Source organism: Megascapheus bottae, chromosome 16 (assembly GCF_031878675.1).
Source record: "Megascapheus bottae isolate mThoBot1 chromosome 16, mThoBot2.hap1, whole genome shotgun sequence".
In the NCBI taxonomy this organism is placed as follows: Eukaryota; Metazoa; Chordata; class Mammalia; order Rodentia; family Geomyidae; genus Megascapheus; species Megascapheus bottae.
The window spans coordinates 42,925,472-42,943,048 of record NC_143524.1 but is presented as its reverse complement, the minus strand read 5'-3'; the positions used below and the strand labels follow the sequence as shown (position 1 = coordinate 42,943,048).

General features: G+C 49.2%; 1 protein-coding gene across 1 annotated transcript; it reads left to right on the top strand.

The window, feature by feature from the left end:
- The first annotated feature begins 2 nt into the window (after positions 1–2).
- Positions 3–17,330, top strand: LOC150053444 (short transient receptor potential channel 2). Its single transcript, XM_090348338.1, has 12 exons — positions 3–2,190; positions 4,347–4,559; positions 5,617–5,781; positions 6,749–6,923; positions 8,244–8,444; positions 8,540–8,702; positions 9,887–9,979; positions 12,635–12,827; positions 14,144–14,271; positions 14,362–14,440; positions 15,434–15,581; positions 16,831–17,330. Exons 1-12 carry the CDS (start codon positions 1,465–1,467, stop codon positions 17,235–17,237), a joined length of 2,691 nt encoding a protein of 896 aa, XP_090204464.1. The 5' UTR covers positions 3–1,464; the 3' UTR covers positions 17,238–17,330.
- Positions 17,331–17,577: the final 247 nt, after the last annotated feature.

Here is a 17,577-nt window from a genome sequence, read left to right as displayed (position 1 = left end):
TAGGCAGAAAAGTCTTTGAGATTCCAATTCCAGTAACCAACCAAAAACCAGACTGAAGGCATGCTTAGGTGTTTAGAACCTCACAGTTGGAACTGTGAGTGAGCAAGCAAAAGCCTGAGGCCCTGAGTCAAGCCTTAGTAGTGGTATGACAAAAAAAAAAAAAAATCCTATAATGTTACAAGACTGGATTTTGAGTGTGAGCCTGACATCTAGCAACCCATGAACTTCACTTTCTGTTGAATCCTTTGTCACTTTCCTAGGCGTAACTAGGTATCAGTACTGTCATATGACTTCAAATTGTACCTTGGGCTTTCCAGAGTTGATTCTAGTAGCTGAGAGAAAAACCCCTTAACCCATGTAGTCATAGAGTGTTAATGACAAGGAATGGGCCTGGGCTTGGCTGGACACTCATTCCATTCCCATCTGCACACTCAGTTCCCTGGAGCTACAATACTCCAAATTCTGTTCCTGCCTTCTGTGAGCAACTGTACACTATCTCCCCTTCCCCAGAGGATTTCACTATGGCACTCCAGCTCCCCAAGGTTTAGGGCAGAGGGGAGCAGCTGGTCCTGGCAAACAGAGGGCCCAGGGCGGGGTTTTGAGTGGGTAGAAAACACAATGCTGGGTGCAGTCAGGGGAGCAGATAGCAAGAGTTCGGACCTCCAGTCCTGCCTACAGAAGTGGGTGCTACCATGGACCCCCTTCAGGTAAGAGGCCCTCTGCTCCATCCCATCTCAGTCCCATTTGTAGCTGGGACAAACTATTGGAAAAGCGTAGGGGTAGGGACACTGAGCTTCCAGGCCAAGGGTGGGCATAACTGTGGGTAGGAGAAACAAGGAGCTCTTACCCGGTCTACTAGATGAGCAGTGGGATGGGGCTAGGCCTGATATAAGAAGGACTCACAGTGCTGGGGGGGTGCCCCAAAGCAGGGGGCAGAGCCAGCCATTGGGTTTGATGAATAAGAAGCACATTAGGATCCTGCTAGGAGCCCTGTTCAGAGCTGCAGGTTTGGAGACAAGCCCAGTTCAAAGACCCTGGACCTGTCCTGCAGAGGCTCTGGAACCTTCAGAGTGCACAGCTGGAAGATGAAGTCAACAAGAGAGGAGCTGGGCCCTGGATCTGCCTGCCTGCCTGAGGGGTTGGATTCCCAGTGTAGCACCTATCCCCCACCCCTCCTATCCATTTATTTTAACCCCTTCCTCGGGGGTCTTCATATTTGGCCCCACTGTGCAGGAGGATAGAAATTGAACTAAGAGGCCCCCATCAGCCTCACTCTGGCATTTTTCTTATAAAAACCTACACAATAAAATAGTAAAAGCAGATAATCCTGGCCAATGTTTGGGACAAGAAGATAATGGTGACTGCTATGGAGGATGAAGGGCTAGAAGGTAAAGAAGGGAGGCCCCCCAAATAGGTTGGAAGCTCAGGTTTCTGTCCTCTCCACCACCCGCCCTTTCCCCCTGCATGCAGCCACAACCCAACTGGACAGAGATCGTGAACAAGAAGCTCAAGTTTCCCCCCCAACTCCTGGGTGCCATCCAGGAGGGGCGTCTGGGCCTTGTACAGCAGCTACTGGAGTCAGGGGTTGAGGCTACAGGTGGGGGGCCAGGCGGGCCCTTGCGGAACGTAGAGGAGGCCGAGGACCGCTCCTGGAGAGAAGCTCTCAACCTGGCCATCCGCCTGGGCCATGAGGCCATCTCTGATGTGCTGCTGGCCAATATCAAGTTTGACTTCAGGCAGATTCACGAAGCCCTGCTGGTGGCTGTAGACACAAACCAGCCTGCGGTGGTGCGGCGCCTGCTGGCCCGGCTGGAACGGGAGAAGGGTCGCAAAGTTGACACTAAGTCTTTCTCCCTGGCTTTCTTTGACTCATCAATCGATGGCTCCCGCTTTGCCCCTGGTGTCACGCCACTCACCCTGGCCTGCCAGAAGGACCTGTATGAGATTGCACAGCTGCTCATGGACCAGGGCCATACCATCGCCCGGCCCCACCCCATCTCCTGTGCCTGCCTCGAGTGCAGCAACGCCCGCCGCTATGACTTGCTCAAATTCTCCCTGTCTCGCATCAACACCTATCGTGGCATAGCCAGCAGGGCCCACCTGTCACTGGCCAGTGAGGACGCCATGCTGGCCGCCTTCCAGCTCAGCCGGGAGCTGAGGCGCCTGGCACGCAAGGAGCCTGAGTTTAAGGTTGGTCTCTCCCACTCTCTGCCTTCAGGGCTGGGAATCTTCCACTGAGGTAGGGATGGGCCCCTGGGGGTGTTCTGGAAAGTGAGAAGCCTCTCCTGTCTCAGGAAATCTCTGTGTTCAATGTCACAACCCCACCCCAAATGGCAGAGACCCACTGTCATGGCAATAAAGAGGAGCAGACAGGATGTTCGAAGGGGGGCTACAATTCCAACAAGGGCTGTGGAGTAGCAAATGGAGGTGCAGTGATGAATACAGGAAGCCCCTATGTAGGACCAAGACTTCAGGAAGCAGAGCCTGGAGGCCAGGCCAGACCTTGAGCTGCATTAGCACAACTGGTCCATCACTTACCCATGTATCCCGTGAGTGCCAAGACACACTTGATCCTTGTCTTAGAGAAATGTCTAAGGCAGGATGTGCTGAGCTTCCTTCACCTGTATCTCTGACCTGGGAGTTATGGAAGGGCAGGAGGGTGAAAACTTCCCCCACACAACAGAAAAAGGCAGTCCCTTCCCCATAGGCTTTCCCTTCACTCTTGTGCAGCACAGGGAGAGAGGGAGGGGAAGAGGAGGGAAGAAAGGATGGGCAGATAAGGGACAAGAATTCTCATCTCCACTTTATTGGCAGGGAATGGTAGTGGACACCTATAATCCCAGTTTGGGAGACTGGAGGTTAAAGTGGGAAGATGAGGGTTCAGGTCAACTGAGCTCAGGTAGTACATTGCTATAAACCTATCTACTCAGGAGGCTGTGAACAGAACACCTTGGTTCAAAGCCAGCCCTTTGGCAGACAACTCCAAAAAACTCTTATTTCAAATTAACAAGCATAAAGATGGAGCAAGGGCTCCAGAGTAAGAGTGAAAGGCGCTGAGTTCAAGCCATAGCACTGACACACAAAACAAAATGAGTTCTAAGCCAGCCTTCAATACACAATGGAATCTGAAGGGAGGGAAGGAAAGGAAAAAATGTGGTCTTTTGAAACTGCCAAGACAGTTTTTCCTATAAAGTAGTTGCTCAAAAATAAAAGAAGTAGGACCCAGGAGTTTGGCCTAGTGGTAGAGTGCTTGCCTAGCATGCACAAAGACCCAGGTTCAATTCCTCCGTACCACATACATAGAAAAAGCCAGAAGTGGTGCTGAGGCTCAAGTGGTAGAGCTCTAGCCTTGAGAAAGTCCAAGGACAGTGCTCAGTCCTGAGCTCAAGCCCAGGACTGGCAAAAAAAAAAAAAAAAAGCCAGAAATGATGCTGTGGCTCAAGTGGTAGAGCACTAGCCTTGAGAAAGCCCAAGGACAGTGCTTAGGCCCTGAGTACAAGCCTCAGGACTGGCAAAAATAAATAAATAAAAGAGGTAAGTCAGGCACTGGTGGCTCATACCCATAATCCTAGCTATTCAGGAGGGCCTGAGATCTGAGGATCACAGTTCAAAACCAGGCTGAGGCACAAAAGTACAGAAAATTCCTATTTCCAATCAACCACCAGAAAATCAGAAGTAGTGCTGTGCCTCAAAGTGGTAGAGCCCTAGCCTTGAGTGAAAGAGCTCAGGGACAGTGCCTAGACCCTGAGTTCAAGCCCCATGATTGCCACACATGTACACACACACATATGGGTGTGCACACGCACATACACAGACACACATGCACACTCACACAAAAAGTTGATAATTCAGGGAGGAGTGAAATGGGGACAAAAACATGAGAGGAGGTATCCTTGTGTGAGAAGTGATGTACCCTCTGTCTGGCGAATGTAACTGTGACCCCTCTATACATTACAATAAAAAAAAGTTAATAGTGCAATGAACACATGAAAGGAGGAAAGAATAGGAGTTAAAGTAGAATGGGAAACAGGTCTAGAAACACCAAGTCCAAGCAGCAGGCAAAGGTGACAGGATTTTAGGGGGAGGCAGTCAAAGTAGAAACACCACCACATAGGCAAAGGTGGTAAGAAGCAGCCTCCTGGAGCAAGAAGGGTTGATGAGGTGGCAGAGAAGAAAGAAATCAATGACCTGGTGACACTGGGTATAGAAAGTGATGGCCTGAGGCCAGGACAGCGATGGCCCAGGTCCACTGTTTGGGAAGGGGCAAGTCCTCGCTAAGTGAGTGGGGCTGCAGTGGCAGCATGCCTGGTACACCCCTCCCACTTTCCCCCCCCACTTCCCTACAGCCTGAGTACATTGCCCTGGAGTCACTGAGCCAAGACTATGGCTTTGAGCTACTGGGCATGTGCCGGAACCAGAGTGAGGTCACTGCAGTACTCAACGACCTGGGAGAGGAGATCGAGACGGAGCCTGAGGCTGAGGGCCTGGCCCAGGCCTTTGAGGAGGGCATCCCCAACCTGGCGAGGCTACGACTGGCTGTGAACTACAACCAGAAGCGGGTCAGCAGAGCCTTCACTACCTCCCCTCTGCCCCGATCCCTTGTCCTGCCACCTCTGAGCTATTCCTTTTCCTGCCTGGACCCTGGGACACCTCAGTCCTGAGCATTCTTCTACCTTAAACCCTTGAAGGCAAGAAGAGAAGGTCCCCTCCACCCTCACCACACACATACCTAAGCCCTAGCCCCTCACTGGCCCTGGGGAGACTACCACCAACCAGGATCCCACCTGCGTCTTACGAGACTCAGTCTTGCTTCTGACCCACCAGACTGGCTCAGTTCTCTTTGTTATTAGAGTTTACTATCTCACTCCTCACAACAAGATTAGTCTGGATTTCTCAGGGGTTAAAGAGCAAGTGACTCTTTTATTCTGTCCCATTAGATACTCCTCCAAGCTAGACATGCTGTCTTATTGCTTCCCCCAGCTCCTCATCCCCACCGTCATCTGTCCTCACACATCCTGACCACTGAGTTTTATCCTTGCTTTTCTGTGTAGCAGCTTGTGTCTCCAGGCAGCAGAACTCCTTTCTCTGTTCCTTTTCCTCTCAGACTGTTATTGCAAATCTCTAAGAAGGCAGGGAACCCTGGGGGTTCTGAGATCTGTAAACCAGTTCTACCATCATTGCCTAACTTACATTCAAGTTTGGTACTCCTGGTTCATGAGCCTGTAATTGTAGCTACTCAGGAGACTGAGATGAGGATTGTGGTTCAATGCCAGCCTGGACAGGAAAATCTGTAAGATTCTTATCTCCAATTTAGCACCAAAAAAGCTAGAAGTGGAGCTGTGGCTCAAGTGATAGAGTGCTTACCTAGCACACAAAGAGCCGGGTAAAAAAAGCCAGAAGTGGTGCTGAGGCTCAAGTGGTTAGAGCTCTAGCCTTGAGAAAATCCAAGGACAGGACTGCAAAAAAAACAAAAAGATGGTTTAATCCGTGATCGCTAATTGTCTCTGCAGCCAACTGACTTCCTCTTCCTCCCTTCCTGATGCTCTCTTCCCAGCCCCCACTGCCTGCTGCTCCCTCTCCCCCTGTCCCCGATACACATACCTAATCTCTGCTTAGTTTGTAGCACACCCTATCTGCCAGCAAGTCCTGTCCTCCATCTGGTGTGGGAACCTGGCTGGTTGGCGTGGAAGCACCACCATCTGGAAGCTGTTCATCGCTTTTCTCATCTTCCTCACCATGCCCTTCCTCTGCATTGGCTACTGGATGGCACCCAAGTCTCGGGTACTACAAATTAGATTCTTGATCATTCATTTGTGGAGCACTTGGTTTATGTCAGGCCCTCCTTGGGCTGCATGCTTTGTCAGTGTTCCCACCCAGTAGCTTGAGGGAGCTCTAGAAAGTTCTGTTCAGAGGAGGAATTTTGAACCAGGGAATGAATGCAAGTACTCTTTTTGTCCAGAGTACACAGTAAATATCAATCCGGATCCAGGGTTGCCCCAGATCTCACTGCCTCCAAAGCCCGGAACCATTATAGCCCTCAATTCTCCTAAAGAGAGTGCTACCCAAACCAAGACTTCCTTGAGATTCTGCTGTGAGCCAAGCACAGGCCTGGGCACTGGAATATAAGAACAGGCCTGTTCTTATTAAGCAGAAGGGACAAGGAAGGGAATACCAGGAAAGCAAGAATAGAAGAGCACAGAGCAAGGCCCAGCAGAGGGAGAGAGTACTGCATCAGAGAGACCAAAAGAAACAAAGACACTGCGGCTGAAGCAGCCATACCAGTAATGAGCAGTCAAGGGAACAGGGCAGCTCCCCAGAGTCCTTGAAATAAGCTGTGCTAGAATGGAAGCAAGAGCTGGGTTAAGGAAATAAGGAGCCCTCAACTCTGTGCTTGGAAAAACTCCATCATATGAAGGTAAATTGGGGACAAGGGACAGGAATTATACAGCTGGTGACTGGCTCGTGTTCTGTGGTAGGAGGACCAAGCTGGATCTACCTTTCACCTCGGGTGAGTTTAAAGAGTCCGTGGGACAGCACGCGAGTTACTCTACCTCTGTATTCCTCCGTTCCTGAAAAAAAAAAAAAAATACAGGGAAAATAATGCTTGCCTGGTGTGGTTGTGAAGGAGACGACGGGTGAAGTGCAGGGCCCGGTCCACAGGACATTATTGATAAGTGTCAGGATACAGGGGTGGGTGGTCCTGAGCACCCCTACCAGGGAGGAACCAGGACTTCCTTTACCCCCAAAGCTGGGCCGCCTGCTAAAGATCCCGGTGTTGAAGTTCCTGCTGCACTCGGCCTCCTACCTGTGGTTCCTCATCTTCCTGCTGGGAGAGTCCCTGGCCATGGAGACACAGCTGAGTACCTTCCGAGGCCGCAGCCAGAGTGTCTGGGAGACTTCACTACACATGATTTGGGTTGCAGGTACACGAGTGCGATGGTTTACTTGTGGCATCTTTCAGGTCCCTCCTCATTTTCTTTTTTTTTTCCTTTGACCAGTCCTGGGCCTGAGTTCAGGGCCTAAGTAAGCACTGTCCTTGGACTTTCTCAAGGCTAGAGCTCTACTGCTTGAGCCATAGCACCACTTCCAGCTTTTCTATGTATGTGGTACCGAGGAATCAAACCTGAGTCTTCATGTGTGCTAGGCAAGCACTCTACTACTAGGCCAAACTCTGGGCCCTTTCATTGTCCTTGATAAGCATCTTACTGGGGAGACCCTGCTTATGTAGATTCCTCCTGAGACACTTTGCCTTTGTTCCTCCTCAGAAAACCCAGACCTCCAGTAGTCTCCTAAGCGACCATTCTCCTTGGGCACAGGGAATGGAAATGTTCATTTTGTCCAGATTACACAGCAAATAGAACCATATAATACCAACTCAGGGGGTTCCTATCCTCTCATAAATAAGACACCCATCCAAGTTAGGTGTTGGTGACTCACACCTGTAATCCTAGCTACTCTGGAGGCTGAGATCTGAGGATCACAGTTGCAAACCAGCCTGGGCAAGAAAGTCCATGAGACTCATCTCCAGTTGACAACCAATAAGCCAGAAGCAGAGATGTGGTTCAAGTGGTAGAGCTCCTGCCTTAAACTAAAAAGCTGAAGGACAGTGCCCAAGCCCTGGGTTCAAGCCCTAGTACTGGCAGAAGTGGGGAGAGAGGAGGAAGGAGGAAAGAAGGGAGGGAGGGGGGAAGAAGAAAGGAAGGAAGGAAGAAAGGAAGGAAAGGGAAGGAAGGAAGGAAGAAAGGAAGGAAAGGGAAGGAAGGAAGGAAAGGGAAGGAAGGAAGAAAGAAAGAAAGAAGGAAGGAAGGAAGGAAGGGAAAAAATAAGCAATCCAAAAGGAAAACCATTTGTTGACCTGTGATGAGCTGAAATGAAGCCAACAATTCTTCCCTTGCCTGTGTGTGGGGGAAAGGGAAAAGCTCATTTGTTTAGGCTAGACTCTAAATATTTGCCTAGGGAATAGATGTAAATTGCCCCTTCCCAGTGTGACCTCTCCTTGGGGGCTTCTTACTTTCTGATCATCAGATGCCTGGGGTCCTGGGTCCTGCTGACACCAGTTTAGGGTGCCCTGGAGAAGGCTTCCTGCTGTCACACAAGGTCATGTCGCTCCTGGATGGATGAAGTGATGTCTTAGCACCCCATTCCCCAGCACAGGATACCCTTCACCATACTGTGGCTCCGATCTGGAAGGAGAAAGGAGTTTTGTCCCCTCCTATCCTAGCTGACCTCTGTCACACCTCCAGGCTTCCTGTGGTTCGAGTGTAAGGAAGTGTGGATCGAGGGCCTGCGCAGCTACCTGCTAGACTGGTGGAACTTCCTGGATGTGGTCATCCTGTCTCTGTATCTGGCAGCCTTTGCACTGCGCATCCTCCTGGCTGGGCTTGCGTTCATGCACTGCCGGGAGGCCTCTGATGGCCCCACCTGTCACTACTTCACCACTGCGGGTGAGTATACCACCTCCCCCCACAACTTAGCCCTGAATTCCTCCGTCTCTTTCTTCCTTGGCCTTCAGCCACTGCTGCCATCTCACCCTGCACAGAGCGAAGCGAGTGGCGCACAGAAGATCCCCAGTTCCTGGCCGAGGTGCTCTTTGCTGTCACCAGCATGCTCAGCTTCACCCGCCTGGCCTACATTCTGCCAGCCCACGAGTCACTGGGCACTTTGCAGATTTCCATTGGCAGGATGATCGACGACATGATCCGGTGCGTACTCAGAGGGACTCCACAGGACCTTCTTCAGAAGTTCCCCAGCTCTGGTGCAGCCCAGTGTCCACCTGTGTTGTCACTCCAGGGCAGAAGCTTCCAAGACCTGGGGACATACAGGCAGAATTTGGAATGTGAATATAAAGCATTTCTCCACTGTTCTGGTCACCTAATTCTCAGAGGTCCATCAGACCAAGAGATGACAAACCACAAGACCACAATGGCAGTAAGGCCATTGGCTGGCATCCTTTCCTTTTCTTTTTGGTACTGGGGCTGGAACATAGGACATGGCACTTGCTAGGCAAACTCTTTGCTACTGAGCTTTATCTCAGCCTGCTTGATATACTTGTATGTGTGTGTGTACACTCACATGTGCTAGACCTGAGGCTTAAACTCAGGGCCTGACTACTGTCCCTGAGCTTGTTTGCATAAGTCTAGTTCTCTACCACTTGAGCCACAGTTCCACTTCTGACTTTTTGGTGGTTAACTGAGGAATTCTCATGGACTTTCTGTCCAGGATGACTTTCAACCATGATGATCAGATCTCAGGCTCTTAAATAGCTAGGATTACAGATATGAGACACTGGTACCCAGCCATTGGCTCACATTCTAATCTTGCTACTATTACTATTTCTGGGACTCATTCCTGGGACTCAGTTTCCACTCTCTTTGGATAGATAAGTCATGAGCAGCTAAACCTGGGCTGTCACCCTAATCAAAGCCCAGGGTTAATACCTGAGAGAAGACCAGTGTGTGTGCTACTGGTGAGAAATAAACTAGTTATATGTATGAACACATATAGCTTAACTAGGAGGAAAACCTTAGGGTCCTTGCCTTCCCTGTGGCAGACTAACTCATTCTCACATTTGCCTCTCTTTGGGTGATAACTGCTATCCAGTAACTGCTATCTCTGACTCCTGGCTATAGAGCAGAATGTCAGCATCTCACTCCCTCCCTAAGAGACTGATTTACTCCCATTATTCATTCTCAAGGGAGACCGTTTGTTTGGGCACTTATGTTAAATCCCTCCTAAATTTCTTTCTCTCAAATTCCTTGCTTTCATTAACAACCAAAATGAATAATTGTCAGATAAAGAGCGAGGAAGGCCTACCCCTGTTCCGAGAGCCCCGTTCCTTTTAAGGAGGAGGTCTGCTTGAACTCTCCTATGTCCCACTGCTTTCCAGGTTCATGTTCATCCTCATGATCATCCTGACTGCCTTCCTCTGTGGCCTCAACAACATCTATGTGCCTTACCAGGAGACAGAGCGACTGGGCAAGTATGCTGGGAAAAGGTGAAGTGGGCAGGGGCAAGTAGGGCTTATAAAACCTTGCAACTTGACTCATCTTTCTCTTGCCTTCATTTGTAAACTTTTTTTTCCTTTTTTTTTTTTAATTTCTTTTTCCTTCTTTGGCAGTACTAGAGTTTGAACTCAAGGCCTCAAACTTGTTAGGCAGAAACTATCACTTGAGTCATGCCTCTAGCTCTTTTGTGCACTGGCTGTTTTATGAGGTAGGATCTCAATTCCTGTGTGGCATGTACCTGAACCTTGATCCTCCATTTTCTGCTTCCTACCTTAGCTGAGATGATAGATGTACACCACACTCAACTCCTTCCATTGTGGACTGTTCTGCCTGGCCTGAAATGTTAACCTTCTAGACCTTAGCCTCCTGCATAGCTAGTCTAGAGTTGTAAGCCACTGTGGTTAGCTATTGGTTGAGACAGAGGGGTCTTGTGAACTTTTCTTCCCAAGATGGTCTCCAAACACCACCCTCCCACTCTCAACCTTCCAAGTTGCTAGAAATATAGTTATGAGCCTCTAGTACCAGACTACTCAGGTTCCTTATTCCCACATTGATTCACCCAGTCATTCATTTGTTCATTTACACATTCATTCATCCACTCATTTCCTCCTGAAACATTTTACTTAAAAAAAATGACTATCCTGGGGGCTGAGAGTTTGGCCTAGTGGTAGAGTGCTTACCTAGCATGCACGAAGACCTGAGTTCGATTCCTCAGTACCACATACATAGAAAAAAGCTGGAGGTAGTGGTGAGGCTCATGCTCAGGCCCTGAGCTCAAGCCCAGAACTGGCAAAAAAAATGTCTGTCCTATGAAAAAATTAAAAGTAAATTAGACGCCGCTACCTAGCTTCAGTTGTCAGTTTTCCACATTTGCTTGATCTAGTCTTTTCTTTATTCCTCTTTCCTCCTAAGCCATTTAAAAATTTTAAATAGGCTGGGAGTGCAGCCTAGTGGTAGAGTGCTCACCTCACATGCACAAAGCCCTGGGTTCAATTCTTCAGTACCACATACATAGAAAAAGCTGGAAGTGGTGCTGTGGCTCAAGTGGCAGAGCGCTAGCCTTGAGCAAAAAGTGTCCAAGGACAGTGCCCAAGCCCTGAGTTCAATTTCCATGACTGGAAAAAAATTAAATAATGTGACACTTTACTGGTAAATAGTTTATAATGTTTCCTTAAGAATTGAAAGTATGGCTCAAGTGGTAGTGTGCCTGCCTGGTAAGTATAAGGCCCTGAGTTCAAATGTTAGAGGTATTTTTGCTGAGAAACTCAGATAATATATACTAGATATATAGGTCAGGGTAGCTAGGAACGTTCTAAGGTAGAAGTAATAAAATAGACTAGGTTGGAATAGTATTTAGAAAGAATACATCAGTGCAATGTAGAATAATGGGAAAAATAAGTTGTAATCTGTGGTGACACAGAGAGCATAAGACAGATTCACAAATGAATAGAAGAGGAGTGCCTCTGACCAAGCCATTGAGTGACTATTGGAAAAACATCTTCTCTGAGAGCAGGGGTAGTAGATCAGGAAGGGGCTTTCTGGAAGGAGGCCTGGGGTTATTGCTATGCTCCATATACTAGGTCCTCTCCCACCCACACACCCAGACCAGTAATAACCTTTTATTTTATTTTTGATTTTTTTGTGTGTGCTAGTTCTGAGGCTTGAACTCATGGCCTGGGTACTGTCCCCGAACTTTTTTTAATTCAAGATCAATGCTCTACCACTTGAGCTATAGCATCACTTCTGAATATTTTTTTTTGCCAGTCCTGGTGCATGAACTCAGGGCCTGAGCACTGTCCTTGGGCTTTCTCAAGGCTAGAGCTCTACCACTTGAGCCTCAGCACCACTTCCAGCTTTTGTCTATGTATGTGGTACCAAGGAATCAAGCCCGGGTCTTCATGCATGCTAGGCAAGCACTCTACCACTAGGCCAAACTCCTGGCCCCAATTCTGAATTTTTGCTTTTGGTAGTTTATTGGAGATGAGAGTCTAACAGACTTTTTTGCCTGAGCTAGCTTCTAACTGTAATCATCAGATTTGAGCCTCTGAGTAGGTAGGATTTACAGGCATGAGCCACTGGAGCCCAGCTTTTGTTTTCTTTTTGACAGTACTTGAGTTTAAACTCAGGGCCTCCTACTTACTAGCTTAAGTCACACCCCCAGCCCTCTTATGATTTAGGTGGGTATTTTTTTTTTGAACAGTTTGAACTCTGGGTTTAGCACTCTTGGCTTTGTCTTTTTCACTCAAAGCTGGTGCCATGAGTGAACCCATACTGTCTAATTAGAGATAAGAGCCTTGAATATTCCTCCCTCCAGACTGATTTCAAACCACAGTTCTCGGATCTTAGCTTCCTATGCTGCTAAGATTATAAGCATGTGTCACTAGCACCCAGATGCTCTAGTTAGTTTTGAGGTAGGGTGTTTGCTTTTTGCTTAAAGCCAGCCTCAAATACCTTTGATCAGAAAAATAAAGGTTGGGGCTCAGAAATGGACAGCTAAGGTAGTCCAGAGGGCTTTATGACATAGAATACCTGTGACTGGGTCCTGGAGTGGGAGGAGGATTGTGTCAAGGTGGGGGGCTCAGACTTCTTACCCCCCAAATTTCCCATCATTCTCTGGCCTGGTGTGCTAGTTTCAATGAGACCTTCCAGTTCCTGTTCTGGACCATGTTTGGCATGGAGGAACACAGCGTGGTCGACATGCCTCAGTTTCTGGTGCCTGAATTTGTGGGCCGAGCCCTCTACGGCATCTTCACCATCGTCATGGTCATTGTGCTGCTCAACATGCTCATCGCCATGATCACCAACTCCTTCCAGAAGATCGAGGTATGGGCATGGAAGCCAGCAGGGGCAGGAAGGGACAGAGAGGAAGTCAGTAGGAGTCGAGAGTTCTGCTCTTGCCACTACTGCTTTGTTTTATGGCTTTAGACAGATTCTCCTAGGTTAGTGAGGGTTTTACATGTAGGCCTGTATTCCAGCACTGAAGGGTGGGGTGGGATGAGGTGCTGTTGATGTGGGTGGCTCCCGCCTGTAATCCTAGCTAGTTAAGAGGCTGAGATCTAGGATCTCAAAGGGAATAAGCTCCGGGAGGAAAGTCCATGAGACTCTTCTCTGCAATTAAGCATCAGAAAACTGGATGTGGAGCTGTGGCTCAAAGTAGTAGAGCACTACCCTTGAGCAAAAAAGTGCAGGACAATGCCCAGGCTCTGAATTCTGGATCAGCCCACGCATGCACACGTGCGTACTGTGGCTCAAGCCTTGAGGAAAGCCCAAGGACAGTGCTCATGCCCCGAGTTCAGTCCCCAGGACTGGCAAAAAAAAAAAAGAAAGAAAGAAAGCTTGGTAAGAGTTCAAGTCCCAACACTGGTATGCACGCATGTCACACACACACACACACACACACACACACACACGTGTGCGTGCGCACACTCAAAGCTGGGTGCCTGTGGCTTTTGCCTGTAATTCTAACTACTTAGGAAGCTGAGATCTAAGGACTATGGTTTGAAGCCAACCCAGTAAAGTCCCTGAGACTCTTACCTCCAATTAACCACCAAAAAGACAAGAGTAGTGCTGTGACTCCAGTGGTAGAATGCTAGCCTTGAGCAAACAAGCTCAAGGACAATGCCCAGCCCTTGAGTTCAAAGGAAAAAAATCCAGGTGCTGGTGATTCATGCCTGTAATCCTAGCTACTCAGGAGGCTGAGATATGAAGATTATGGTTCAAAACCAGCTCAGGTAGGAAAGTCATTGAGACTCTTAGCCAGAAGCGGAACTGTGATAGAATGCTAGCTTTGAGCAAAAGGAGCTCAGAGATAACACTCAGGCCCATAATTCAAGCCCAATGACTGGCAGGGGCGGGGGAGGAGGTAGAAAGGGAGAGAGAAGAAAGTGGTTGCCAGCTGGAGAATAGAAGAGGCAAGGACGGAGGAAAGGTGATGAACAAGAAAGCCTGACAGTAATCTTGAGCTGAATAGCTCAGGGAGAGTGCCCAGGCCCAGACTTCAAGCCCTGTGACCAATGATTAAAAAGAAGAAGAAGGAGGAGGAAGAGGAGGAGGAGGAGGAGGAGGAGGAGGAGGAGGAGGAGGAAGAGGAGGAGGAGCTGGTGTGGCACTTGCACAGCCCGCTGCTTCCTGGCCCCCAGGATGATGCTGATGTGGAATGGAAGTTTGCCCGCTCCAAACTCTACTTGTCCTACTTCCGAGAGGGTCTGACACTGCCTGTGCCCTTCAACATTCTGCCCTCTCCCAAGGCCTTCTTCTACTTTTTCAGGTGATGCTCCCTGTACACTGCCCAGTGCTCGTCTCCTATTTCTAGGCCTTGTCCCCTGACTGACCTTTTCCTACCATTGAAATCTCTCAGGAGAATTTTCCAGATCATTTGCTGTTGCTGTTCCTGCTGCAAAACCAAGAAGCCAGCCTACCCCTCAATCCCTAGCTTTGTGAGTACCTCATCTGCCTGCTGTGGGCCTGTCTCACACTAGGCTTCACCTTTGTTACCTAGGCCAGTCTGGTTGTGTACACCAGGCATCGGGTATGTTTCCAGAAAACCATTCCAAGTTCCCATGTTCCCAGTTTCCCTCTTCCCTAAATGGCTAACCTGTCCTCCTGTAGCCTGAACAATCCATGTCACACTCTTTCCAAAATGCAAATGCCTACCATGCTTCAAATTGTAAGTACAGTTTTTCTTGTACTGGTCCTGGTGCTATCCCTAAGCTTCTTTTGCTCAAGGCTTTGAGTTACATCTTTTTTTTTTTTTAATCAGTCATGGAGCTTGAACTCAGGACCTGAAACTGTCCTTGAACTCTTTTGCTCAAGGCTAGTGCTCTACCACCTTGAGCCACAGCTCCACTTCTGGTTTCCTGGTGATTAATTGGAGACAAGAGTCTCATAGACTTTCCTTCCTGGACTGAATTTGAACTCTAATCCTCAGACCTCAGCCTTCTGAGTAGCTAAGATTATAGACATGAGCCACTGGCTCAAAGACATAAAACCACGGCCATATAAGCAAAGCCTTTGGCAGAGGGCCAGAGTGTAAGCCTTAGTAACAGCACACACACACGTACACACAGAGTTGACTAAGGCTTGGAAAAGCTCCCATCACCTGAACCCCAACCCAGTCCAGCTCCATATGAGAACTCTTTCCTACGTCCCACCAGCAGTCTTCTGGGGCTTTCTCCTTCTTCCCAACCTTCACCTCACCCTATCTGTGTCCTCTCACAGTCAGCTAACTCTTCCATCACTTCAGGGTCTTCATTCCTTTACCTTTCAGGACTTCACTGTGAGGTAGAAGCATACCAGGGGCTAGGTGTACAGCCTCTGTGGACAGTAAACCTACTCAGATTTTGCCTTGGTCCTTCATTGCTGTGGCAGGTCAGTAATTACAGGAAGCCTGTGGGTAAAGAATCACTCACTCTCCTGTCTTTCCATTGCAGGCCAACCCTGGGGCAGGGGCAGCAACAGGGATAGGGGAAGGGCCCGGGAAGGGTGAACGTGGGTCCTACCGTCTTCGTGTCATCAAGGCCCTGGTGCAACGCTACATAGAAACTGCCCGACGTGAGTTTGAGGAGACACGTCGCAAAGGTGAGTTGTTTATTCAAAGCCTTCCCCACATCTACTCACTCCTCTCATTCAGCAATATTTGTGTATGGCCCCATCTTCCCTGTTTTTGGAAGTCACAGGCCTGCATCCTGTGGTCCTTGCACTGTTATCCCTTGACCCATGCCAGCATTCATTCCAAGGTTTACTTTTCTTTTTTTGTTAGTTGTGGGGCTTGAACTCTGAGCCTGGGCACTGTCCCGAGCTCTTCAGCTCAAGGCTACTGCCCTACCCCTTGAGCCACAGGGCCACTTCCAGTTTTCTAGTGGTTAATTGGAGATAAGAGTCTCTCAGACTTTCATGCTGGGGCTGGCTTTGAACCGCACTCCTCTGATCTCAACCTCCTGAGTAGCTAAGATTATGGGTGTGAAGCCACTGTGCCCAGCTTCTTTGTTGTTGTTGTTGGTGGTGGTGGTGGTTATGGGGCTTGAACTCAGGGACTAAGTGCTGTCCTTGAGCTCTTTTGCTCAAGGCTAGCACTCTATCACTCTGAGCCCCAGTGCCACTGCCAGTTTTCTAGTGTTTAATCGAAGAGTCTCACAGACTTTCCTGCCAGGGCTGGCTTTGAACCATAGTCTTCAGATCTCCGCCTGAGTAGTTGAGATTACAGCTGTGAGCCACCAGCATCCAGCTCTAGTGCTTTCACTTAATCACTCACTCCTGCCTTTGTTCACATGTTCAGTTTTTCTTCCATCTATTCATGCAACCCCTGGTTCACCACTGTGTCTTCCTTATTCCAGGCACTGTTGGGAGGGAGGGGGCTATGTAGAAGATTTCAGGGTGATGAAAAACCACCCTAGCAAGTAGCAAATGCTTAGCTGAGACACAAACTGCAGTGGGAGCCCAAAGGATTGAAGAGTCATTTCGTGAGCATCAGAGGAAGGGCAAAGTGGAGAAGGACAGGTAGGGTTTGAGCTGGGCCTGAGGATGGGTATGAGCTGGCCTGGTGTAGGTTCTGGAGAGGACTAATGAGGACAGATGTACAAATCCACCCACTGAAGACTTTCCCTGTGACTCCTCCTTTACCTCCTTTCTGGCCCACAAGTCTTTCCTTCTTTGTTCCCTAAAGGTATCACCTCCCATTGCTTCTCACACTCATCTGCTCCCAATTCTGTCAAAGGTCACTGCCCCAGGACCTCAGACAGGATGTCTCTGGGGTTCTAGTGGGGTCAGAGGAGAGGTTTTAACAGGCTCAACTTCTGAAAGACTTCCCCTCCATGCTTCTCCTCCCCAGACCTGGGCAACAGACTCACAGAACTGACCAAGACCGTATCTCGCCTCCAAAGTGAGGTGGCCGGTGTGCAGAGGACCCTGGCGACAGGAGGGACACCCCGACCTCCTGATGGTGCCAGCATCCTCAGCCGCTACATCACCCGAGTGCGCAACAGCTTCCAGAACCTGGGCCCCTCAATTCCTGAGACCTCAGTGCTGGCAGTGCCGGGGATTATGGGGGCACTGGACCCTCCAGAATCTGAGCTTCAGGCTGCTGCTGAGGCTGGGGCTCCAGCTCCCGGGGAGTGCACGTCTGCTTCCCATGTCCATGTGCTGGTGCACAGGGAGCAGGAGGCAGAGCGGCCCGGGGATGTGTCCGCCCCCAGGGATGTGAACCCTGAGGATGTGAAGACCCAGGAGGGGCACTAATGCCACGGAAGGTGCCCTTCTGTCAATAAACAGCTTAGTGGGTGGAATGAGGGCCACTCAGTAGAAGCGTCTGTGGAATCCCTGGTCTTAAAGTCTCTTCATGTGAATGTTAGATACCTGCTGCCTCTTGTGGTTTGAGGTCTTCTTCCAACTTTCCCCTGAAATGGACTTAGTGTGAGCAGGGCAGAGAAAAATGGCCTTCTCTAGGGCTTTTAGTATTTTGGGCTTAGAATCTCACACTGGATTTCTCAGATCTATGTTTGCTTGTTTGTTTTCTTTTCTTTTTGCTAGGCCTGGGGCTTGAACTCAGGGCCTTGGCACTGACCCTGAGCTGCTTTTT

Excerpts from the sequence above, each read along its gene's own strand:
- LOC150053444 (XM_090348338.1), top strand. The coding sequence starts at position 1,465 with ATGCAGCCACAACCCAACTGGACAGAGATCGTGAACAAGAAGCTCAAG. Across the intron at positions 14,272-14,361 it reads GCCTTCTTCTACTTTTTCAG|GAGAATTTTCCAGATCATTT; the intron begins GTGATGCTCCCT and ends GAAATCTCTCAG. Across the intron at positions 14,441-15,433 it reads ACCCCTCAATCCCTAGCTTT|GCCAACCCTGGGGCAGGGGC; the intron begins GTGAGTACCTCA and ends TTTCCATTGCAG.